At 35.5% G+C, this 26,342-nt stretch overlaps 1 protein-coding gene across 6 annotated transcripts; it reads left to right on the top strand.

Annotated features, from left to right (window-relative positions):
- The first annotated feature begins 531 nt into the window (after positions 1 to 531).
- On the top strand, positions 532 to 25,498 carry LOC110999501 (diacylglycerol kinase theta). Of its 6 annotated transcripts, none has more exons than XM_045629200.1 (19): positions 532 to 783; positions 12,643 to 12,722; positions 13,569 to 13,671; positions 13,998 to 14,209; positions 14,723 to 14,891; positions 15,059 to 15,160; positions 16,443 to 16,586; positions 17,018 to 17,270; positions 17,702 to 17,901; positions 18,285 to 18,497; positions 18,914 to 19,048; positions 19,763 to 19,937; positions 20,451 to 20,599; positions 21,044 to 21,223; positions 22,138 to 22,264; positions 22,331 to 22,486; positions 22,566 to 22,722; positions 23,277 to 23,384; positions 25,270 to 25,498. In XM_045629200.1, exons 1-19 carry the CDS (start codon positions 651 to 653, stop codon positions 25,372 to 25,374), a joined length of 2,901 nt encoding a protein of 966 aa, XP_045485156.1. In that variant the 5' UTR covers positions 532 to 650; the 3' UTR covers positions 25,375 to 25,498. The 6 variants fall into 6 exon arrangements, with proteins under 6 accessions (XP_045485156.1, XP_045485155.1, XP_045485158.1 ...); XM_045629199.1 differs by having other exon boundaries at positions 533 to 783; positions 22,117 to 22,264; XM_045629202.1 differs by having other exon boundaries at positions 533 to 783; positions 22,117 to 22,264; positions 25,177 to 25,498.
- The last annotated feature ends 844 nt before the right edge of the window (positions 25,499 to 26,342 follow it).

The following is a 26,342-nucleotide window of genomic DNA, read 5'->3' as shown; positions in this document are numbered from 1 at the left end:
AGTGGAGGAAGGGGCAGGGAGGGGGGAGAGGGTAGCGCGTGCGCGAGGAGCGACGGGCGCGGGCATTCTAGTGACGGGATATGTACGGTTTTAACTATATACTGATTTTCTGTAAGTGGCCAAATTTAAGTGAAATACTTATATAGAGACCTTAGGTAATTTGGATAGTAAATATGAAAACAAGATTATTCGTATTCCTATATTAAACAACTTTCAATACATTGAATACATTGGGGGAATCCTTGAAAGAAAACCTATTATTTAAACCTACTATTTTTGTGAGGAGAGGAATGTTTGAGACACAATTTATACACTCTATTAAGAATTTTTTTTTGCACCAAAAACAACAATTATTCTATATATACACATAATTGTGTAATAACAGTCCTAAATGTAACATTCATAGAAAATTAGAGCAAAAGTTAGAAAATTAGAACGAAAAACGTATCCTTCAAAGAAATAATTACGGATACATCTACTGATATCTACCGCTAGGTTCCGCGCAGCTTTGACGAATTCCATGACGGCTTTGCATCAGTGGCGGCAGACGCGCCGCGATGGTGGGCCGCAACAGCCGCTCGAAGAGCGCGGCGCGCCCGTTGGCGCCGCGGCATGAGTAGCGCTCGCTCGGCCCGGCCCGAGCGCCCGCCATGGCGCAGGCCGCGCCCGCTTCCGCACAACGCACCCATTCCTTCGCCAAGAAGACCTTCCACAAGCCTACGTACTGCCATCATTGCTCCGATCTGCTATGGGGGCTCATCGGCCAGGGCTACGGCTGCGAAGGTACGCGCATGCGCCCGATACGTCGATACGCGCGAAGCACGACCAGTTATGCAACCGGGCGTAACCCAACCCTCGACACAACCTTTGCTCCCCCCACGGTTTCAAAGCAGCGTGCGCGGCCGAGACCTTCGAACTCACGCGCTGAACCATCCTGACTTGCCTCTCTTTACGATCCATTAGTCCCTCTAGTCATTGCCCGCTGAAAAAGATGATGTTGGCGGATAGTGTGAGATATCGATCGGTCTGTTTTGTATGAGGTTTTTTCCAAGCGAAGCGGGGTGAGCGCGCGCGGGGAGGGGGTGACACCCCGCCCGGCGCGGGCTAGCCTTCTGTTTGGTAAGTCACCATTTACTTTATACAAAATGAAGGTCAGATACGCCAAATGACCTTTTACGGCCGTTGTCATTTGCATTGAACCTCCAAACGCATTTCCAAAACCGTTTATGGCATTTGAAGACATGACGGAACTTTGGTCTGTTAGCCACTTCAAAATGGATACGTTAATTGTAAGAAGCGTTTGCGATTAGTTTATATATTGCGTTTAGTGTATCTCTATATATTCAACTTAAAACTTAAATTCATGAGATTTAGAGCGCTTAAAAATCTGTTTTCTAAAAGGAGTAATTTAAAAAGACAAAATCAAACCTTATATGATATAATACGACATTAAGGAGATCAATGTTTTTTCACTCAAAAATAACTTATAAATTGCAAATCTCGACTATTGCTATCCTTATAAGTATATACAATTTAACTTATAATAATTATTCAATTCAATTAAATATTTTAAATCAGTTTCTTAGTTATTCTTCAAATGAATAATTACATTAATCGATAAAAATGTTTAAAAGGTTTTTATTATTATTAACAGGAATATAACGATATAAATATTTTTTTTATATTAACTGTTGACTGATAGGATTTTTTGAGGTTTTTAAAAACTGTAATAAACGATGATTTTAACAAATTGAAGCATTAACTAAAATTGTTCCGTAATACTTTTAGTTTATCTTGAAAACACCATAATCTTTTGTAAAGGCATCACAATACTTCTATAATTAATTGCATACCGTAACAAATGAAATTACACGTAATCCATATACAGTTAATCTTTGATCTTACCTGTTCCATAGGTAACAAACACGTATAACACTATTATTTAGGTGACGCCTGCAACTGCGACTGCGTAGAGATATTTTAAATGGAATCGACAGTTTAGTTGCTTGATTGATCTTTTACGAAACAAAGATTAATTTCCATTGTTTTCCGTAAGAATTAAATGCAATTATTTATTAGTGAGGAGACAGTAGCGCAAACCGAGAAATCGCTATATAGCATCTTGTATACTTAATTAAAAGTATTTTTTTATTCTTAAATTTTCGCTTTTTTATACTGATCTATAGCATATATTTGGGAAGATAAACAATAAATATGGTAGGAAATTCTGCGTAGAGCCACTACGTAGTTTCCCAATATCGTAGATCTTAGCTACGGCCTACGTTCTTTGAAGACTCAAAATGTGCAAGTAAAGTTCACTTTCAGCGATTATTTTTGAAAAAAAATATATAAGGTTTCAGTGTACATTGGTAGCTTCTTAAAATTTGCTTATAGAGTTATTATTATTAATCATTACAGTAGATAGTGTGCAGGCTTAATGCAACAAGTTGTTGCAACAAGTCGTTAGTGCTTGCAATTAAAATATGTATGTATTTTTTTTTAACTAATATATTATACATACATACTATTTTCTATGTTATAATAACAGCTATATTGTAAAACTTATATATTTTAGACTATTCAAAACAAATAACATAATACATAAAAATATATTTAATAACTAACCTTAAAATTTAATTATTAAAAAATATTATAAAAAGGAGTCCCTTAAGGCAAGGTACCGAAGATACTGGCAGCGTTCCCCCTTTGAACAGCTAGACTAATTCTTTGTGCGAGGTAGCTGCCAGCTCTTCGTTCTCCTGTGATGAATGTTTATCCTAAGACTTATTACAAAGAACTCTTAATAAGAATCATTGAGGTACTATGCAACACTTTAATTGATGTAATTTCTTGTAAATAAAATAAACAAAACCCTCAAAGAAGGTTTAATATTTATGTAGTCATAATACAAGTTTATTACATTACTATCTACGTGAAAAGAGACCACGGGCTTCATCCCTTCTAAAAATACTACTCAAGTAGGTTGTTCAAAAGCCACGTATCATATTGGAACCTGCCATTCACACTTCCATTTGTTCCCCAACGGACACAGGTGGGTGTGACGTTAACAATAATATTCATTATGCTACTTCCTACGTCAACGTCACGACTACACAAAGCGGCATAGACAAAGAGACTTGGACAATAGAGAAGTAGAGCGGAGCTGATAACGTGTGCGCTGTGGGTAGCATTGTGCTCGATATGACGTAACGCTTTCTTCTATCGATAAGTTTTCAAACTCAGTTGTTAATGGAAATGTTTTCTGTTTTAAAATTAACCAACCACTGTTCTGTTTTAATACCTTTTAATTTGATTTAATCAATTGTTTATATAACTTATTTTGGATTAATAAAGTATTTATAATTAAATAATAGTATAGTAAAAACCTTTTGCAATGCCTAACGTGAAAAATCAAAGATTTTTTTTTGTTTTAATCATGATGATGAAGTTCACACATTTTTGGAGTTCAAATTAAAATCTTCATAGGCTAAATTTAGTAAGTTCACTAAAGCTATTTGTACTAATTGTTATATTTATGGCACGTCGTATTCACGTCCCTGGAGATTCAGGTAATTAGTAAAATGGATGGCGTGACAACGTTTATTCTTATCTTTCATTTAATTAATCCAATTTATGCCGTTTGGGATATATATTTACCATATGAAATTACCTAAATATGATACATATATGAAAATAATTAAACATTAACAATATTATTGCCTATGCTCTAAATCTAACTCAAAAATACTTTTTGATGGAACACGGTTAGTAAAACAACTAAATATAAATGATTAAATATTTAATTTGGCGCCTGGTAGATAGTACGCAGCGGGCTTTTGGAATTTTAAGCTAAAGCAAAAAAAAAACTGTAGCTGTCAAAACATTCTTGTCAAACTTTCCAGAGGGAGTACTTGTCAGAATCTACTAATGAGGTTGTAATCCTTCCACTCTATATTTAGAGCCCCTTACAAGTAATCCACGCGGGCCCGGGAACTGTATGTAGGCCACGACTGACGTCACGATGGTGACCTACTTCCTATGCCATTGAGAGATGCGCGTCAATGGCCCCCCTCTGATGGGAGTGCCCAAGTGGCCCTCGTTACTGACTCATAAAAATTTATGAAAATATTACCACGTGTAGTAAATAATGTTTGGGATAATGCCAGCAAGTCATTGTTTTGGTAATGTTAGGTTTTATCTCATTTAATTAGGAATCTCTATTTAACATATTATCTACCTATTTATTCAATTTTGATTCGACGGGTATATCTTTTCAATTTGTATACAAAAATTAACTTAACAGTACTAATACCATAGAACGACACAATACACAGATCATCCTCCATAAAAAATATTTCCCTCATCGCCATCTCTCGTACAAATTATCCTATTTGTAACTAACATTTCTCGAAATAATAATTCTATGTCAGGAATTTTTAATTCCACGTAAATGTACACGTTAACAATATTCTTAAAGACAGTAATAATAATATTATTTAATAATAAACTAAAGTAAAATTTATTACTTTTTTTATGTGTTTTATTTATACGGATATTAATTCACATTAGTAATCATAACAATCAATAAGCATTTACTATTTTCTTTACCTAATAATAATAATTAAAATAATTAAAAAATCATAAAAAGAAAATTAAAACGAATTTAAAAAGTTTGGTCCCTGTCGCAGCACCTTTAACGCTGGCAGCATTTCCTAGCTGTATGGTGATACTTATTCGTTCATAATTAGTTTCTATGGAGGTACGCCTTTGTCTTTAAAATAAATTTGGTTTATATAATAAATTTTACTAATGAAGATGACCTGATGAGACATCAAATGACCTAAAAGGTACACCGCTGTTGGTTTGTTGGAAATAATAAGTGACATTTCTTTATATATAAATCATTAATTCAATAATTGAGTACATAATAATAAAACACTGAAATAATATATTTTAAAGTATAAGATTTAAGTTTAACGTTTGGTGCTAGCTCCTAATTTATATTTGATAATGCCAAATTTACCTTTGGACTTTTTTTAATACTTTAAGTTTTTTTTTATATTTACAGTTATGTAATTTTCATGAAAAGTTATAATTTAAAAAAAGATTCCAAAAATATTAATTTCCAAGACATTACATCTAGTACGAGTAATAAATCAAAATCGTAATTTAAGACAAAGATTTTTTTTTTGCTTTAAACACACATGAAACACTAATTACATTTTTTATGATTGTATGCCATAGTGGAAACTGCTCAGTTTTTGATGGGAAATTCATGAGAAAATACTGATGCTATGCGGCCCCTTGGGTGTGACGACAAAATTCAAATGCAATATTTATATATAAGATTATTTTATGCTAATTTGATTTTAGTTTATATAAAGGGAAAACGAATATACCTTATATAAAAATATGCACAGAGATAAAATAAGTGTAAATGAAAAAGTAAAGTTAAATTAACATAAAACAATCAATATATATATATATTTAAAAAAATAGAATATGTTTTTACAAATAACATTCCGCCATTATATACAAATTCAACTCAATTCAATATTTTTATAGTTTTGTTTCAAACACACTGAACTAGAATTTGGCAGTAAATATAGGTCAAAACACATTTACAATAGGTCTATTTATATCACTTTAAAGCTAAAATAACAGTTAGTATTCCTGTACGCAGACAGAAATAAATGCGTTTTACGCTCCTTATAACATTGTACAAAATATACGATACTTAACGCTTACAGTGATTTATATCGCTATCATGGTATAAGGGTACTACGTATGTTAGATGTATACATTTATTTTGGTGTCTATTACAGTAATAAATACAGAAATATTACCTTTATTGATAATCTTGTAAGTTATATTATTATTCTTATAATTATTAACGAAATTTATTTTAGGTAAATGTAAATATTATCACATTATTTCCTATAAGACACCGGTTTCATGATCGTCTTGCTTTTCAACAGAGGCCTCCCCAAGTGCTTTCCACAAAAATCTATATTTTACTTTCATCATCCGTGCGGCTCCTGCCACCTTTATCTCTTACATATTAAAGAGGAAATATGTTTGTTACGAATTATTTCATCTTTACATACTTTTCACCTTGTCCCTGAAGTTAACATTAATTCAAAAATATAAAAAGTACAAAGCTGGGAAAGATCGTCTAGTTTTTTATATACTATAAAAATATTATATCTTTTATGATGTATCTAAATACTTAATTTTATTACTATTAATTTTTAATATTAAATAAATAAATACTATTTTCAAATATTTTATGGGTTGAAAGATATCTATAATATCGTTAATAGTCTTGAACAATAGAAAAACTTATGTGAAACAATACAAAAACTAAAATATTCTTTAGTGCCTGCGCTTATGTGCATTCACGTTATTAGATCCTCAGTATTGTGTTGTGTGTTTCTTATGGAGTTTCTTGATCATGAATGCACACTCTTCATAGTATTAGGCTAAGCTTTCTATAACATATTATTGAGGATAATCATTTCTACTACGTTTTTCTAGTCAACGTGAAACATTTAGAATTCTCGTAGAAATGATTGGAATAACACGTAGCGAGGTCTGCGTAGCATGTTACCGTAGCTCACCTACGAAGACAATTCGTAGGCTCGTTTTAGAGAAAGAGTTCTACAGAATCGACAATTTTGACCTGATAATGGAGATAATATTTTGTTTTATTCCAAATCTGAGTTATGAGTTAGTACCAAACGTTTTACTTATAAGCATTAAAATATATTATTTCAGTGTTGATATATGTACACAAATATTGAATAATTGTTTTATAATCAAATTATAACATTTATTTTTATGTACAATAAGGGCATACATTTTTATTTAAAGTATTTACCTGGTTGCTAATCGTGTGTTCTCTAGCTCTAAAATTTTGCGATTGAATTCCGGTTGTGAAAGACTCAAATGTGCGACGCAAAATATGTTTAGGCTTTCAGCTGCTGCAGCAGGTCCTCTACTATCTCCTAAAGGCCTATTGGAAAGACGCAAAATATATCTTTAAAAATATTCACATGCGTCAAAAACGTATATCGTTTAATATACGAGAATCATACTTGGGGAATAGTTCCACGCTTAAATTTTCCTTAGCTAGATGCTAGTGTAAAAAAAATCTCCAAAATCTATTAAAAGCGATTGTGTTTAAGTAGTTTCACATCGCTTACAGGTGTCTCAATAGATCCGGCTCAGTACTTTGATGTTTCCATCGTTAAATAATTGCTTATTTTAGCAATCGGCATTTATTGACGTTTTATATCGACATGTATATAATTCCTTGCTTTAAGCGAAACAGAACTTAAATGTCAGTTTCTATTTTTTTTATATAATTTAATAGTATAACAGAAAAACAGACATTTTAAGAAAACTCAAAACGCGATTAATGTCCAGTCTTTCCGGGCATGTTAAATCGCTAAGAAAAAATCAGTGCTTCAACATAATATGGGACTATGGTTTCTGTATCTGTTTGATGATCATTTGGTAATCTATTACAAGTAAGTGATCAGTTCCCATGGCTGACGCTCGCCGTCTATATTTTTGGGTCTAAGGCGAGCCGGTTTTCTCCCAATATTTTCCATCACCGTTGGAGCGAATGTTTAATGCGCACATAGACGCTCCTCCTCCAAAGACCTCATGGATGAGAGTCGCACGCTGTAGCCACTAGGCCAAGACTGCTATCAAACTCTACGAGGTTTTTGAATCTTATACTTCCAAAATCCTCTTAGTGATATATCTCTTCATAATAATTTCAATATAAATTGCATCGAAAATATATATTATACACGATATCTTTTACATACTAAAACCTAATTCCCAAACGTACCAGATAGAAACTACTTCTAGTTGTCAAAATTTCTTACAAAAGGGACCGCCATTGGATGAAGCGCGTGACGTCAATTGTGACCTAGCGCGCACGCCCCGCCCCCGCCCCTCTGTGCCCCGAAGGCCGCTTGCTCGCAACGAAAAAATATTCACAATTTTCGGCTGGAAAATTATCAGGATTATTTATACTATGCGATGTCTCGAAATTATGGCTCAGTTTTAGTTAGACAGCTTTTCACTTCGATTCTATTGAGGTTTTTAATAATTTGCTTACCTATAAAATATACTTACAATATTTAAGTTTAACGAATATTTTGGTTAACTGAAACGTTTAAATGAGTATTTGCTCTACGGGTTGACCTAATTAATTTGCGCGAATTATTTCGTATGTAGCAAACAGACCGCAAAAATTTCGTTGATTGATACAAATTGCATTTAAAATTCAAAATTTTAACAGAAATTTAAATGTTGACTTGCTGTACTTTAATTCGTGGAAATTCGATGGATGATAAAAATCGCAGCTTTTTTACACAATTAAAATAAATAAATGCTACATTTTTAAAATAAATAACTAAGCTGCCCCGGACATGGCAATTTAAACTAAAATCATCTAGATAAGGAAGTTCGTTCACGTGTAGCCAACTCCGGCCTATATTTAACCATTCTATTTAGGGCCGCTGATTCATTGACTTAATTAGCTGTATATTCACACACCATCAAGTTCAATACGTTAAAGGAACTATAATTTAATGTTTAATAATTTTTATAAACATCGCTTAGCTATACATGATATACTCTTGATATAGTAGTAGGTTTTTATATTATTATTTTGACTTGATTTCAAGATTTATTTTGCAAGACAAACATTGAGTTTTAGTAATTCTATTTTTGAATTTATTAGACTCTAACTAACATATAGTTCCTATTTCTTAAAAAAACGTAGTTTTGTTGCCACTATTTATAAACGCAAATTGCTCAGTTTGTCTAGGAAAACACTAGTTTTCCTTATACATATTTTTATTTATTTTTAGATAAGTAGCAAGTATACTATTATTTGATATTCGTACGAAACGTATACCGTAACGTAATGTGTGTATTATTTCCTAGGTAATAAAAAATATACTTTGTAAACCGAACTCAAATCGTGCTGAATCTCTAAGGCGTTATTTATCGTAGAAGTGAGGCGTACTGTGGGCTGTGCGTCTGCGCAGGGCAACTCCCCGCCCGTGATGCAGTCTGTGTTTGTTTGCCTTTGGGTGCACGCGTGTGACACGTTTTTAAATAGAATAACCGGGAATACTTTTAACATCTGTCGTATACAGATTTAGCGTAGTACAAGCTTAAACTCGAAACTCGGCATAACACTTCATTGAACTTCGCTGGTGATCAACAGGCTAATGCCCTCAAACTATTTTCATCTGTTTACTTTGGCAGGGTTGCAACCATTACGTGCCTCATAAACCTGTAATACTATTACCGAATGGATTTGTCAAGGCGATGTGTGTTTTTTTTATTTTTTTTTAAATGGCAACACCGAGGAGGTGGTGCCGCGCGGACTGCAAGCGCGTCCGTCAGTTTTCTCGTTCGGCCCCGCCCCGAGGCTATTTAAATATATCGTGATGCGTGACGTAGGTACGTCAGAGCACCGCTAATACGTTTCCTTGATCGCCGCTGCCCTTCATAGTAAGAACCTCGTCTTTATTGACATGCAAGCCAAAATAGCGCCATTTGTTTTGAGGCGGATGTGAAAAGGGCGCGAAACATAAATAGTGTTGCTATATGTTGCGTTTATTTTAAACGCGATTTGCTGGAGATATTTTGTTTTTCTTCTAATGAATATTGACAATGTCCTGTGAGAGTTTAGTATCACAAGTATCCACGATATTTTGTTCAGCATTGCGCAGGCGAGCTTGGTTTAGGTGGTGTCCACAGAAACGTAAGTTGATAATTATAAATTTGTCAAAGCTATTAAAATAAATATGACGTTTTTTAATAGGGTCACCCCCTAATCAAAGTAAAATTAGATGGGATCTACGCCGTTACACATAAAAGTTAGTAAAAGGCGTTGTTAGAGTAAAAAATATTATAGTAATATATTTTATGTTATTTCTAAACAACATTCGATTTATAGTTATGAGAACAAAAGGGATTCAGATGAAAGACACAGGTCCATATTCATTTATAGCTCAACTCACAATCTCGTCTTTACCGTTGTCAAATACGTTAAACTTCTAATAAAAAAATGGTTTGACAGTTCCTATTGACGTTCAAGATTTCAAGCCTTGGTGCGATCTGTGACTACCATGACCAAAAATCTAATAGATTTTTGACATACGGGAATCACAATTAGCACTCTCGATCCATTAAAAATAAGTTAAAATAAAAATAACATGAAAAAATCGAATGAAACGAAATGAAGAATAAAAAATAGTTTTAATATATTTATATACATTACTGATTTAATTAAAATCGCTATAATAAGAAGTAATCAATGATTTCTCGGAATGCATCACTCGAAATGCAAATTCTGGTACTAAATTCCTTCGGAATTGCTTTCGCTGAAACAGCTATAGAATTCAAGTATTTCGCAAATACTCTATCGGCTGAGAAACTATTCAAACACGCAAACACGAAATAAAAATAGAAACAAATAACTAAACCCTTTTGTTTATTTACTTTTAGTACACATAATTTATCTACTAGTTATATTCATTATACGGTATTTACAAGTATCTTAACCTACAACGTTATTTAAAAAATTAATAAAAAGAAAATGAAAACAGATTTAAAAAGTTTGGTTCCTGTGGAAATTTATCTACTTATAATTAATTTTCATTTACTTTAATTCTATATTCTTGTAGAATCCTTATGTCTGTTACAACTTTACTTTTTTACACATAACCATTTATTATAACAATAATCTCGACACAACGAACGAATACTATGAGTGCATACTTTGGTAGAATGTAGTTGAATGTAGTGAATATGATATGGTCTCTGAATTCCCAATATGATAAAGACTATGTATTATGAATTGTATTTTCCTTATGATGTTGATTAATTAATTATTGCATAATACGTATTAAACTTCATTTGAAAACATCCAAAAATTTAAAGTAGTTTCGAAGAATACTAAAAACATGAAATATGAGGTTTTGTTATTTTTTTTATTCGATTTCATCAAGTGTTTACGCATATTTTGCACATTATTATACAGAGAGAGAGAGAGAGACACACTCACGCGGGCGTGCACATACACACACACCAAATTTATTTTTACGACTCCGTTTGCAATGTTTTCTTTTAGCACTTACTTATTTTCTTCTATTGTATCTTAAGACAATGACCTGATTGTACGTGTTCCGGTCCGGTGGTGGAGTGGCTAGCTATCTGTCACTCAAAACTCCTGTTACGGAGACCAGTCTTTCACATACACTTCCAAATGTTATCATCTTAGTTTAATCATAATAACCTTGTATGTATATGTGATAGAAGAAATAGAGATTATTTATTATTATTATTATGCATTGTCAAGTCTTACACAGAACACGGCCTCTGTGATAACGTAATGTGATATTTTTATTATTAATATAATTCTAATATACTGTTATTTAAGTGACCAACGTTATTCTGTATATATGTACAAGATAGATAGGTAAACAATGAAAAATATTAGGTGTGACGCTTTTCTTGTGCGCCGTATTATCATTACAATTCAGAGAGGAATTCAGTTGCCAGCATTAGAGGTAGGTACTTACTCATTTTGGGGTTTAAACAATTTACATTTATTATTTATAATCTGTCAAAAGAGTCTGTCATCATTATCGTAACCTTCCCGAAAATGAAACGATAATTTGACGTAATGATTAAACTCTACCATTATATATATAAGATATAACTCTATCATGTTTTCAAATGAAGTTTTACACCTTCGTATTATGCAATTGATGAAACAACATGATAAGGAAAATACAATTAGTAATACATAGACGTTAATTATTATTTACATTTATACACTCATATGATCAAAGGTATAATAGAACATAGGTAGTTTTAAAGTAAAAGATCTCTATAATATCCCTATTACCAAACTCATTTTATAATTAAAGTTATCAACAATAATTAACGAATTTTATTATTGCTGATATCTTTAAATATGTGATTGGGAAACTGTTTAAATAATAACAATTTTTTTATTAATAACGATTCTATTATAGGAAGTTTTCTCAAGTAAAACAAAATTGAGTAATCCTTTTATTTATTCTTATAAAATCCAGTATTGCCGAGCAATGGCTACTTTCGAGAGGCTAATAAATGTCGATTAGATGGTATTGTGAGAGCTGCGGAGCATGCGCGAAGCTATCGATCTAGGGGAACGCGCAGCCCGCCTCCTGTGCGTCTCTGATCTTGTCTATGCCCGAGATGTAACTGTAATTTGTAATCTCCGGCCACAGATTCTGTATAAAAAAATAATTTTCATCGACTTTCATTTCGATGATTGATGATTAATTAAACAATAATCAAACGTAGTCTATGTAGATATTGATATTTAATCCTTGCTTATACACGAAAAAGGGTGTGTCTATCAAATTTACCTAACTTTAGGGAGTTTAAGCCATTTCTAATCTTAATCAAAATGAGTGAAAAAAAAACAGCGATAAACAGAAAACTGGTCGTGTTTCTTGAACTTGTAATTGTAATTTGATTTAAATATTAAAAAAAATTATAAATTGTATTTTAATATGAACTAGTAGAACTAATGTTAATATATTTATTTTTCAGTGTGCAACTTCATAGTGCACGAGCGATGCGTCGGACAGGTGGTAACGCCGTGCTGTGGAGTGGCGCCGAGCCTTATAAAGGTTAAAACTCCAGTTAATTTAATAGTTTTTATGTATATAACGGGCAGGAGGCTAATCTGATACAAAGTGATACCACCGCCCATGAAAACTCGCATTACTAAAAGGCTCGCAAGTACCTGGCCTTTTAAGAATTATAATTATTAACTTAGAATTATAACTTATAATTTTTTTAACTCAACAATATTAGTTTGTTTCTTTTATTGCAATTTCGTACAATAATAAACTCTTTTTTGAGATACATTAATGTATTTTTCTTTTATGTAACACTATTTATGATATAGGTGTTCTACTTACTTCAAGTACCAGCATTTCTGTCAGCCGTGCTGTTTTCTTAATCTAATCTATCCATCTTCTTAACTGTCTTCCTCTTCTCCTTTGATTGTACCTTGGGCATCAGTTTTTGTTCCTCATATATGCCCCGCCCATTTACACTGATATTTATTTTCAATGTCTTTGTCTAACAAGTATGACAATATAGAATATATACAAGATAAGACAAGTACACAATACAATAAAATAAGATTACCAAGAATTTTTGGTACTTAAGGCAGAAAAAAAATCATAAGCAAAACAGCGAATCAGGTTCGAGAAAGGCACCCAGCAATGCTTTCTCTAAAACCGATCAGCCCACTACCGAATATATCCAGCTCCTTATAAGCTGTGTTCAATCCGTTAAAATCGCGAAGAATTCGAACGAGAGGTGCCTGAACGACATTGGTTTTATAGGTGGTATGGTAGAAAATATTAGTGATTACTGCTCTGTATATGATTTTTTTGCAATTTATGTAAGTTTCTTTTCAACATTTATTACCTTATTTGATTGATACGTCTTTTAATTTTGTACAGAACCCAGTGGCTCACTGTTGGTCAGAGCCGACCCACCACAAACGGAAATTCTGTACGGTGTGTCGGAAACGACTTGACGAACTACCAGCTTTACATTGTATGAGTAAGTATTACTTAATATTAATAAAGCAATTTACTTTGTAATGTTGTCCGGCTTTTCACAATAAACGTATTCTTAATTTTATTCCAAAGGTACCACGCCCTCTTCATAACCACAGAAAAATGGATTAAGTATTTATTTTCTAATTACAAGGTTTATTTCAGGCTAGATATTGAAATTTGGCTAGAGACAGTAGCTAGCTATACCTATCATAGTTTTAAAAGGATTAGTTGTGTTTATCCCATCTGTGATATCCAGAATTACGTACAACGCTTAAATTTGTATGGTTCTAATAGATTGCTTTTTTAACAATAAAATTCTATGTCTAGTATGCGAATACTACGTCCACGGAGAATGTGTGGACTTCGCGGCGGCAGACTGCAAAGAGAACGCCACATACTGCGCGGGCAGCGAACCCCGGCATTTCCATCACTGGAGAGAAGGCAATCTGCCTGCAAACTCCAAGTGTTCGGCGTGTCGAAGGGCTTGCTGGTCAGCCGAATGCCTCACCGGCTACCGCTGCGAATGGTGTGGCAGTACTGTAAGTAACTTTGTAATAATGAAAAATCATATCTTTATATGTACTGGTACTGCCTACTGTTTCATATTGAATTATTATTGTACTGTCGAAAGATTGTAAACCACAACGATATGTTAGGTTAGGTTATATATTTTAGATTAGTATTAACCTGTATTTATCAGTTTTACTTCGATAGATTACAATCTACCGAATTATACTTTAATTTGTAAGAATTAAATTGAGGTTTACTCTTTCGTTTTCGTTCAATCTTTTGACAGTTCACAATCGTGATAGATTATAACTCAACGGTATTTATGTGACAGACAATTTTATGGTGATATACATACATTTATACTTTAATATGTAACAGTTAAAAAATTAAAAAATTGTTAAAAAATTGCTGAAAACATAAATTTCTTACACTTTTGTTTTTTTATGAGTTCGTTGAAAAATTTAAAAGTTGCTGCTGTCTGTCTGCGTCTGAAAAATAAAGATTAATTAGAAATGAATTTCACACTTCGGAAAATTGTGCAGTGTCACGCAGGCTGCCGTGCGCTAATAACAGAAGAATGCAACTTTGGAACATTACAACCGATCTTCCTGCCTCCGTCAGCGGTCTCCATCCCGCGCACAGAGGTGCCCATGGAGGCCATCATAGGCGTGCACGTGCGGCCTCCACCCTCGCAGCGGGACTTCGGTTGCCGTAAGTGTCTTTCGCAGATCGCTTTGGTCCCGCTCATGTGCGGTTTTGTCCCGTTCATGTGCGGATTTGGTCCCACTGTGGTGCGGTTTTAGTCCCCGCGCACGTGCGGTTTCGGTTTCTGCACATGGGCGGGGTTAGAGCGTGAGGTGAGGTTGTGTTTGGGGCAGCGCGGCGGCGAAGATGGACCCCGCGGTTGGTCACCCTGGCGCGGAGGCTGCTGCCTGCATCCTGCACGCCGCACCATGGCGCTTCGCCCCCGTACTCTAGAGGTATGCCTGTGTACTCTTACGTCTGCTCTGTGCTTTCTTCAACATACCCAAAATAAACTGTATCAATATAATAACCGTACAATAAAAAAATGTAGAGTGATATTAATTTAGACATTTTCATAAATCAAATGAGTAATCCAAATTGGCAATACATTATATATTGTGCCTGGATTCATTTATCAATAAAGGAGTAAATATTAAAAGATACGTATGCAATATAAACATACTACAATTGAAGGTTCAGGTCATGACAAAGCTTATGCATGCTTCTCGCTATATTCCTCGCTTATACAATGCTTTACACTTACAACATGTCCATAATCAGTCACACACTTCACACACAATATTCAACATTTCAAACTCGTTGAAATATCATAATTGTTCACAATAGATATATCACGAAGTTTATTTTTACTCCGCGATAACAATTCAAATTTTTATAATAATTCATTCACCGTCGGACGTCGAGGCAGAATACTAAATCCCACTCGTATACGATGTCCACAAATGAACGTTTTCAAGGCATTTTTCTGCCACCACTATGTGGAACCAGCTGCCAGCTGAAGTATTACAAAACCAATTCCGCTTAAGGTCCTTTAAGAGCACATACTTAAAAGCAGACAACGCACTAACAAGTCCTCTGGCAATATGAAGGTCTATGCGGTATCACTTAATATCCGGTGCTCACCGGATATCCTCCCGTTTGCGTTCTGTTACATTAAAAAAAAATCACTTGTCAATGCAAACATCATTTCACGATTTTCATATTCAGTAAATTCAAATACCGCTCTCATATCTATCTACATTTCTGAAAGTAGTTTGATTTTTTTTATTAATCGAGGAGAGGCGCGAACGAGTCGGGTACGTGGTATCCCATCTAAGAAGGTACATACACAGATCAGTGTTGCTATAATTATGTCAGTGTTGCGAGTGTTGAAAAGTATTGCTAGTTTTTAAAGTGACAGTAAAACTCGCAATACTTAACGTTTTCTGTTTTCTAAAATTTAATAAATAAGACAAATTAAATAACAATTAGATTAAACGCAATTTTAACCAAGAGTGATAAATATTAATAAAGATTGGAGACATTTCTACTTGGTTTAAAATTAATTAAGTTTTGTGCTTGACATAACGGGTAGAAATGTTTCCAGTTTTGTTGAAAAGTAGAATAAATAGTGTTTATTAGTAACCAGTTAAATGGTTATAAGGAATAGTAGTTAAAGTTAATTTTAGTGTATTCGGGGTCGAATGGGGGGCGTAAGCACTGTTGTGGATTTTCCAGCTCGCAGCGTCAGTGAGGAGTTCAGTTCAGGCTGCGAGGGCCGGTCAGGGTCCGGTGGAGGGTCTACAGGCGCACCTGCGGACCAGGAGCACAAACCTGACCACAAACAGCATAGAGATCGAACGCCAGACGATAGAGATGAAGGTACTGTGCTGCCCCAAAATATTCTAAGGTCCTATTTTGTCGACTCATCCAATTACTAACGAAGTATAAAAAAAAAGAAATTTGAATACGATTTTTCTATATTTTTAAGGATACTATTTGGTGAAACTTGTTTGTTAATTAAATATTACAAAGTTAAAAGCCCCAATAGATGATCATGTACCAGTATATGATCACTGCAGGTATTTGTATATCTATATTCACACTGTTACACTCTGTATACGTACTAATTTCATGATTCATGAATCGCGATGCAAAAGAAAAGGAAATACAAGAATTACATGTCACGATTTATCAGTATAAGGTTAAGAAATGTTTATGCAGAAGAGTTTAAAAGATAGGGATGTATCCAATGGTTAGGATGGAAATACAGACTATTACACAGTTCTTATAACACATAAATCACCCAACAGAGGTAGTGAAAGTATACGACGGTGAAGCGGCGTGGTCACGTCGCTTGTACCGTCCAGTCGTGGTCGGGAGGAATTGGAACGAACGGGAGCTCGTAGCTGCGGCCCTAAGAGCTTTCCACGTGGCCCGGGATCCAGACCAGTTCGAACTGACAGATGCTCTGGCGGGGGAAGAGCCGCCCCTGAAAGACCCAACGCCGTTGGCTCGCGTCACGCGGCTGCCGAACAAGCGTCCCGCTGTATTCCTACGGTTTAAGTAAGTGATAAACTAAATAAAGCACGTTCGGTCATATCGATATCAAAAACTATATAAAAACTAGCAGACTCAGCCAAGCCTTGCTGTGGCTAAGGTTTTTGTTATATTACATAGGAATAAACTATTCTAGGGAAACAGTAGGAGAGCTTATGTAACGTTGGTATTTTTAACACAGCGCCATCTGTTAGAATTGTATCAATTAATAAACAAATATTTGCAATAAAATAAAATTGCGACTATAATTAAACATCTAAGCTATTTATATCTCTTAAGTTGGACCAGACTGCTCACGGTGTGCCAATTTAATTTAAAATCGGTTAAGTAGTTTACGAGTCCATCGCGGGCAAACATCGTGACAGGAGAATTATATATATTAAGAAGATGGTAATTTTTCACTACCACAGTTATTGATTAATCAATACTTTATACAGAGAACCAGAAACTGGGGGTGGAGAAGTGCGAGTGTACCCGGGCCGAATAGCGGGTGCGGGTGACACGTTCGTAACTGTACCGTGTACGGGGGATGAGTCCGTTGCTGACCTTATGGCCTCCGCCTTAGAACGGTTCGGCCTGGACCCCTCCTCTGCCACGCAGGACTACCGCTGCTCTGAGATTCTACTGGATCGAGGAGGTATGGCAATTGAATGAGAGTTTTATAATATTTGTGCCACACAATTAGTTTTATAAGATCTACATAAATCTACACCTTGAAGAAAAGAGCGTACCAATTCATATGCCGGCAGTGCAGTTGAGCCCTCTGGCAATGTGAGTGTCCATGGGCGATATCACTTAACATCAGCTGAGTCTTCTGCCGTTTGTTATTACGTAATAAAAAAGCTGGCTTCTTTTTCATTACAGTATCAGTACTGTGACCTCTTTTACGTCTGGTTGTTATTTGGGGACAATTGTCTCTTGAAAATACGCTAAACTTTAAACTTGTGCTGCAAGATAAGTTTACAAGCTAAAGAAATAGAGTTAATCTCAATGAATTCCTGATATAACTTGTTTTCACAGTGTCAGAACGTGTGTTAGAAGAAGACGAGCGGCCGTGGCGGATTCTAGTCCGCCTGGCGCGCGATTCGGTCCGGCGAATGGAGCTGGCGCGGTTTTATTTACAACCGCGTCGAGACCCGCACGGGCCGACCTTAGCTTTATTTGTTGCTTCCTTACCTCCTGGCCTCTCGGAACGGAATTACGAGACTATACTTGTAGAATTTTTAGGTGCAGGTGAGTCCACAGCAATATTTTTATGAACGAGTGTTGTCCTTAAGCTTAGGTTAGGTTAGACACATTTTGCTAAAAAAATTCATTGTCGTATAAGTTTACTAATTAACACATTTTGATACACCGGAAACCAAAACTTTTGATGGTAAATTTTGATTAAGTAAATATGAATGTTTGAAAATACATATGTAAATTATTATTATATTTATTTATAGTTTATTTAAAAAAATATCCGATTTATTTTTAAGTAAGAACAATACTAAATATTGATATCATCATAAAATAATCACATTGAAACTAATATGGCTTTCTGTTTCTGACATAGATAATGTATCCTGCATACAAAACATCTCATTAGACATCTACAAAGAAAAATCAACTCTAACTACATTATATAACTACTAATTTCGCTTATCCAGATAATAAGTTCACATCAATCGGTCCGATTTACTACGAGTACGGGTCGATGGTGATCACGTATGAGGACGCCAGTAAGGCAGTGCGCGCCCTCTACGCGCTCAGAGAGGCCAAATATGAAGATAAGCATTTATTAGGTAAGCCAAAACAGTTTAGATTTGCAGCAGTATTGTTTAGAACTTTAAAGCACCCACGCCAAACAGGGTAATTCGATTGTTAAGTGAGAAATCCAAATCGGCGGGTATAACTCAACGTGAAGACTTGAGACAGGTGCTAACCAAATGGAACCTAATATAAAATGTCTGGTCATCAAGCGTAAGGATCTAAATTAATAGAAAAATTTGTAATTTTAATTTTGGTTAACAATTTTGGTAAACAGTTATTTATTTTTTTCTATTAAAAATGTTGTATTTACATTATGAGACATAAGACTTTGAAAGGCTAATGGATCAATGGTTGCGATGCACTGGTTTAAAGGTGTATTATATTTATTAAAGTTATTTGTCAATACCTAGTATATATTATTTAGTAATTGTTTCATCATTGTTACTGATGTAATTGTTTGTAGGAACTAGTATTTATTTCACTTGTTGACTGATGAAAAACGATTTACAAAATATTATTTCTCTAGCAACAGTTCAAACGCCAAATTGTTGTTATTATTAATAATGTCACATGCATTTAATAGAACAGTCACCCCTAAATGCTTGACTCGTCGCTTCGGTCCAGGACATATCTATCAAGCATCAGTGTCCATATAAAGAAATCGATTAGTATCAGCCAGGGTTAATGATCGCTTTACTGTTTGGTAGATTTTTATTATCCAGAATTAATAAAATACAATACTACAGTGATGCTGCTACCGAGCATCGAACCTTCCATGGTCCCGGCGGGGGTGAAGCCTCTCCTAGTGTTCGTGAACGTGAAGTCCGGTGGTTGCCAGGGCCTGGAACTCATCTCCTCCTTTCGGAAACTCCTCAACCCGTATCAAGTTTTCGATTTAGAAAACGGTGGTCCGTTACCTGGGTGAGACATAGTTCAATTGATAATGATTTTTAAGACCCATCTAGAAAGAGATTTATGTGATACCGCCGCCCATGGACAATGGCATTGTCAGAAGGTTCGCAAGAACGTTACCGGCCCTTTTCTCAAGGCCCCTAAGTTGAATTGGTACTGAAATACTTCAGGGGCAGCTGGTTCTGCATGGTGGTGGAGTGACATGATATTTTTGTTATTACGTATTATGGCTTCACGTCCGATGATGAAAATCAGCTGCAGGTATTACTCCTCTTCATGGTAAATGCGGTAGCAGATACAGAGAGACCCCTCATTCCTATCGCCAAGATATCAAGCCGGTCGGCAAGTGACTGGTTGTCAGCGAAATTAATAACGACCCACTTTATTGAAACCTTAATTGCTAATAAGAAAGTTGAACCTTTTAAAAATATAAGTGATCAGAAAATCTGCATCCTTTTCAAGAACGCTATTGTTCATCAAGTGTATGAAGAACATCTTTTAAGTTCGTCTGACATTTTGCAGGCTGTACGTATTCCGTCATATTCCTAATTATAAGATACTGGTGTGCGGTGGAGACGGCACTATCGGCTGGGTTCTGCAGTGTCTCGATAACGTGGGGCAAGACTCACAATGTTCCAATCCTCCTTGCGCCATTGTGCCCCTGGGAACAGGTAGCTAAACTATTTATTTTAGAATTTCATTCAGGTAATGTTCACAACAAAAAATATGTTTCTAAATTTTCATTTACTGCCAGATCTCAAGTCAAGTACTGGCAAAATATCTCCGAGACTCTAAATCTCTAAGGGTTTCTTGTTAACAACCATATGTTATTCGATTATTTCTTTATTTACAAACAAGGTATGTTTTAAGCATGTAATGCGTGTGAGCTGTGGTTGCAATTGGCCCTGGCTCAGCATTATGCTGAGGAGCAGAGTGTTTCACAGCGCTGGTTATTCTACCACAGTAGATAGTAATACTTAGGAGAAAAAAAATGATAATAGTAAAATTTTGCAGTGTAAGTAATGAAGTCTTAAGTAAAGTGTAAAATAAAATAAAATAAGTTAAACACCATAATTTACCCATATGCAAGAAACTGATATTCAAACCATCTCCAGGCAACGACCTCGCCCGTGTCCTCCGCTGGGGCTCCGGTTACACTGGTTGTGAAGATCCCATGTCCTTGCTGCGTGACGTCATTGACGCTGAGGAGATCCGGCTCGATCGCTGGACCGTCGTCTTCCATCCTGAGGACAAGCAGGACGAACCAAAAGACCTCTCCAAACAGACCTTACCCGGTATGTATCACCCATATTCCAATGTTAGTATCTAAACCTAAAATAACAGAGACCTATCAATTCTTCTTGATAGAAATCTATTTTTTCCATAATGCACAATTAAAAACACGTACACCCTTTGGTCAAAGATTTTGGCCCAAAAAAGAAATCGATTTTTTTTCCTTAGAAGCATGTTTTATTTACGAATTGTCTTGCACCTTACTTTGTAAAAAACACAGACACAACTTAAGCCTAGTAAGTTTGTAATGCAAACGTAATTTACTAATAAGAATATTTAACATAAGAAAATCTCCAACACTCTGTTCCTGTGTTCTATTATTCCCCTTAAAATTCCCCGTCTCTTTTTCTGAATATGACACTGACTGTTTAGTATTTTATATATTAATCACTAACGTGAAAAAAATAAAATGGGATTTAGTCGTATGCAGACAGTGAGTAACACTAAGTAAACGTATGTATTTAGTTGTATTACACATGATAAATCGAATATATGAATCCACAGAAATTAAAGCTTATAAGAGGTATTTCCTAAGAAGATCTTGTAGTACCAAACAGATACAATACATATACATATATGTATATATATATGACGAATGAAACTCAAATGTCTTTGCGAAATATGTATTTTAAGAAACAACATTTTGTTATTTTACTTAAAAACTACATACATTCGAATTAAAATTTTGACACGCTGTTCGATCGAAGTTTGAAAAATCAAGATCCAAGATCAGAATACATTTTTTCTATAAAACTCCGTGTATATTAATTTAAATACGTAGACGACATAACAGTAGATATAGACCATTAGAATTGTTCCTCATAGATGGTACGCACCCTATGTTTAGTATGTTTCCCCATACGCACTATTTAAGCGAAATACTAACGAAATGCAGTGTTCACCTGTGTCGGGCTAGGTTCCCAGAGCGAGGACAACTCGCAAATCCTGGTCATGAACAATTACTTTGGCATCGGGATCGACGCCGACCTCTGTCTAGACTTCCATAACGCGAGAGAGGAGAATCCAAACAAATTCAATAGCAGGTAGGTTATACTTCAAAAGTTTCAGTTGACAATTGAACATTATTCTAACAATACTATATTATACAGGTTACGCAATAAGGGTGTGTATGTAAAGATGGGTCTTCGTAAGATGGTGGGTCGCAAGATGTGCAAAGACCTTCACAAGGCTGTCAAGCTGGAGGTGGACGGTAAACCTGTCGAGCTGCCCGCTGTCGAGGGAATCATCATCCTAAACATTCTTAGGTAAAAAACACTAATTTTGAAAATAAACCCCATAATAATAAATTTGAGTGTCCCTGTCTTCACGAGGATATGATTTCAGCTGGGGCTCGGGTGCGAACCCGTGGGGTCCGGAGAAGGATGACCAGTTCAACAAGCCCAACCATTGGGACGGCATGTTGGAGGTGGTTGGCGTCACGGGAGTAGTTCACCTTGGCCAAATACAGTCCGGTCTGAGAGGCGCTATGCGAATTGCACAGGTATTTGGAACGAAAAATCACCTGTAAACATAAGTTGAGTGAGTCTAGTTAAAACAGGTCCCGCGCTTTTTACACTCTTATTTTAATTTTTAGGTGATTAAAAAAAAATTGTCTCTGGAAGTCCTGCCGTCCTACCAGTTATCAGAGGAACTGCACCATATTTGGAATTTAAATTTAAGGAGAAACTTGATAGCTCAATAAAAACTACATATAAACGTCATAATTATGTCTATCAAACATAAGATCCTGTGTGGAATAAACGATGGATTCGTGTGTCTTAAGACGTTATGTTTAGGGCATAAAACCACATATGGCATTTATATGTATTAAGATATTGAACTATCCCAAATTACTTACAGTATCCCAAATATGCTGCACTTCCTCTATTATTTATTATACATTCGAAATGTTTGTTTTTATCTTGCCATCATATGAAATATATCATATATCAAACTGTGCCCATCTCATAATTGTTCACAACTTCTCGAAAACTCTATAATCTTTGCGTTCTCGTTTAATTTAGGTAACATTCGATTTTTTCTCAAATCTCTTAGGGCGGACACATAAAGATCAATCTCAAAAGCGAGATCCCCGTACAAGTTGATGGGGAGCCATGGGTGGCTGCACCGAGTGAAGTCGTCGTACTCAAATCCGCACTCAAGGTAAATGTCACGTGATAAAACCTTTTGACACCGCCTAACGCGTTATACCCACCCGGCACGATTAATTATTATTTACGTTTTGATACACAATATAAATTGAAAATTATTAAATGTTATAATTTAATTAGTGGCTCTACTCAATGTATAAATATGACGTTTTTCATTCTTTTAAAAATTTACTTACTGTTGCTTGTTTCCTAAGTTACTAAATATTCCTTGTGATTAGTTTCTTAAACCTGTCACTTAAGTTTCTTAAGTGAACAATTTCACAACAAACAAAAAAAGGTTGGGAAACACTGCTTTAATGCAATATAAAATTGTATGGAAATGATATGATATGAGGCCTTAGATTGAACCGTACGGAAGCATATATCGTTGGAATGGAATACATATAGAAATCGATACCAACTGTATGTAAAGCTAATGTGTTCTGTTAAAACATTTCCACACAAATGCAATTGCGACGCACGAGTCGAGTCAAGCCTTCTATTTATTTTTTATTGTCTAGCGTCCTAGGTGGGTGGTAATGTTAACGGGAGGTTTAGACAAGATGCCTTAACAGTAGTATTTGTAGAAATCGAAAACTAAGGTTGTCGACATGAACTTGTCTAAGCCCCCAGTATTTGGCAGATAGAAAATTATCAGTGACGCGACCATGATTATTGTTTTTATCATATATAAGTTATTTCTTTAAAATAATTAAACGAAATATTGATTTCATGCCACTCGCAAATGCATGCTTGCTTGAATTTTCTGAAGTTGAGTCTTTATTTATTCATTTAGGTAAATACATATAATGCTCAAATTTCGACGTAATACAACTACAACAATACAATACGTAAACATTAAACAGAATTTCTTAAATTTAAATGCTTTACACCCGAAAATCGGAAGTCAGAACCTAATTTGAGCATATCCATCTAAGAATCCAGAATAATGAATAGCAGACATTTAAATGCGTTGTATTTAACGGTCTGCATGTGGGTTGTTTTGAGAAAACACGTTATGGACCCAAAAGCCAAATTGCACGAGCACGCTGCGCCCGCGTTTTCACTGTCGAGACGCGGTTACGAAGCGCTTACGATTATTGTTGAGTTACTGTAACAATACTAGTTCTGTACTTTATTGCCGACGCCTCACATTTATGACTGAAGTAATTGTAGCTTTGATACGCTTTGATACGATAAAACTTTCCGCTTAATCTTTAATTAACTTTTTTAACTATTATGGAACAAAGCCACCATCATGTCTTTAACTAATTTTGTGACATAAACTAACCGCTTTTATAGAAATTTAATTGTTAAAATTGCCTTTAAATATCTGCTTACAGTAACCTAACATTCATGAACATTAGAGCACCGCGCCCACACGCGGCCTTTTAGTTACACCTCATCCTAAAATAATTGTTTTGTTTGTCTGAGCACATAGTATCGTATCTGATCCTTGTAAATGTGTAAGATACGTATTATGTGCATTGCAACTGTATTCTGAGATGTTAAACTCCACTCATCCATAATAAAAGGACGTTAAATTGCTGAATCATACGCAATATGTTGAATGAGGGTGAGAGCGAAGTCTCAGAGTACGGTTGACGTCGCTGGTCACAGCCCCGTGTCGGCGCCGAATTACTCGCTTTGATCGTTGAATGTTCGCTCAGTGAAAACGCGCAGGCTCGGCTCGGTTCAAATTGGCTTCGCGGTTAGTAAAGGGGTTCGTCCGGGGTAACGTTCTGGCTGACGTGTGCTAGCATAGAGAGCGTGTAGCGAGTGCCTCACGGCTGTGTGACCGGCAGGCGACCATGCTAAAGAAGAGCAAGCGAGGGTCGGGCGCGGGCCCCCCGGCGGGCCCGTGACGCCGGCCCGTCTCAGTGGCGCGCTGCCCGCAGGCCACTATGCTGAAGAAGCGCGCCAAGGTGCGGCGCCGCAGCACGGAGCCCACGCTGGCCCCCCCCGCCCCGCCGCCGCCGCCGCCTCCACCCCCCGATTCCTGAATCTGGCTCAGCGAGCGCCTCATCTGACCGGTCTCGGGCTCAAGGCCGGCGGGGCGTTCGCTTCGTCAGATCACGTGTAAATAACACATATATAACTTATTGAAGAATAAATTTATAGTCATTAGAAGTTGTTTCATTTCTAGTCAGATGTAATATGTATAATAAAAACTAAAACTATTTAAATATTCTTTTTATTTCACGGCCTCTCCTCTATTACAAATAGATTGTTAAATGTCTCGAATTTAAGATTGGGTAGTAGGAGCCTCTGTCTGCATAGGGCAAGAGTCAAGTCTGTATTTATCAAAGATTATTTTTAATAGTATTTAGTTTTCAGATTCTGTATCTGTTTTGTGATCATATGTCAATCTAATAGGCAAGTAGGTGAAGCCGACTACTTTTTGAGTCTAAGGCAAGTCCGTTTCCTCACGATGCTTTCCTTAACCGATCGAGCGAATGTTAGTCTCCAGGAATATAAAAAAACTTGTGTAATTTCGTTAATTGCACATGAAAGTTTCTCGCCTACCACTCAATAATGTTAATATAAATCCATTCCTGATATTGAAATATATTTATTTAAATTTTATGAAATACAAAAATCGAATATTATATAAAATATGTAGGTTCATGTGATAATGCAATATTTACTCCCAATATATTCTGCCAAATGCCAACCACCATAGCGTACAAATTTGTCATTAAATAAATACAAGTAGAAAAATACTAACTCAAAAATTGTCATAGACAATCTAGTGACGTTTTGAATAAATCGAAAGTCGTCTTAAACGTTTCCATAGATGGTATTAGCAAGACCCAATTTAAGGATTGTCAGGAATCCAGTCAGACCAAGTCACTGTTCACAGCGATAAGTATTGCAGGAATCCCTATTATAACGCGATACACCCACGTTATAACAAATTATAGGTAAAGTATTCTTGTAAAGCCGTTTTTTTAACAATTCAAATACTAGG

This window comes from Pieris rapae, chromosome 8 (assembly GCF_905147795.1).
Source record: "Pieris rapae chromosome 8, ilPieRapa1.1, whole genome shotgun sequence".
NCBI classification, from domain to species: domain Eukaryota; kingdom Metazoa; phylum Arthropoda; class Insecta; order Lepidoptera; family Pieridae; genus Pieris; species Pieris rapae.
The sequence above is the reverse complement of the archived record's forward strand: the minus strand, read 5'-3'. Positions and strand labels throughout refer to the sequence as shown.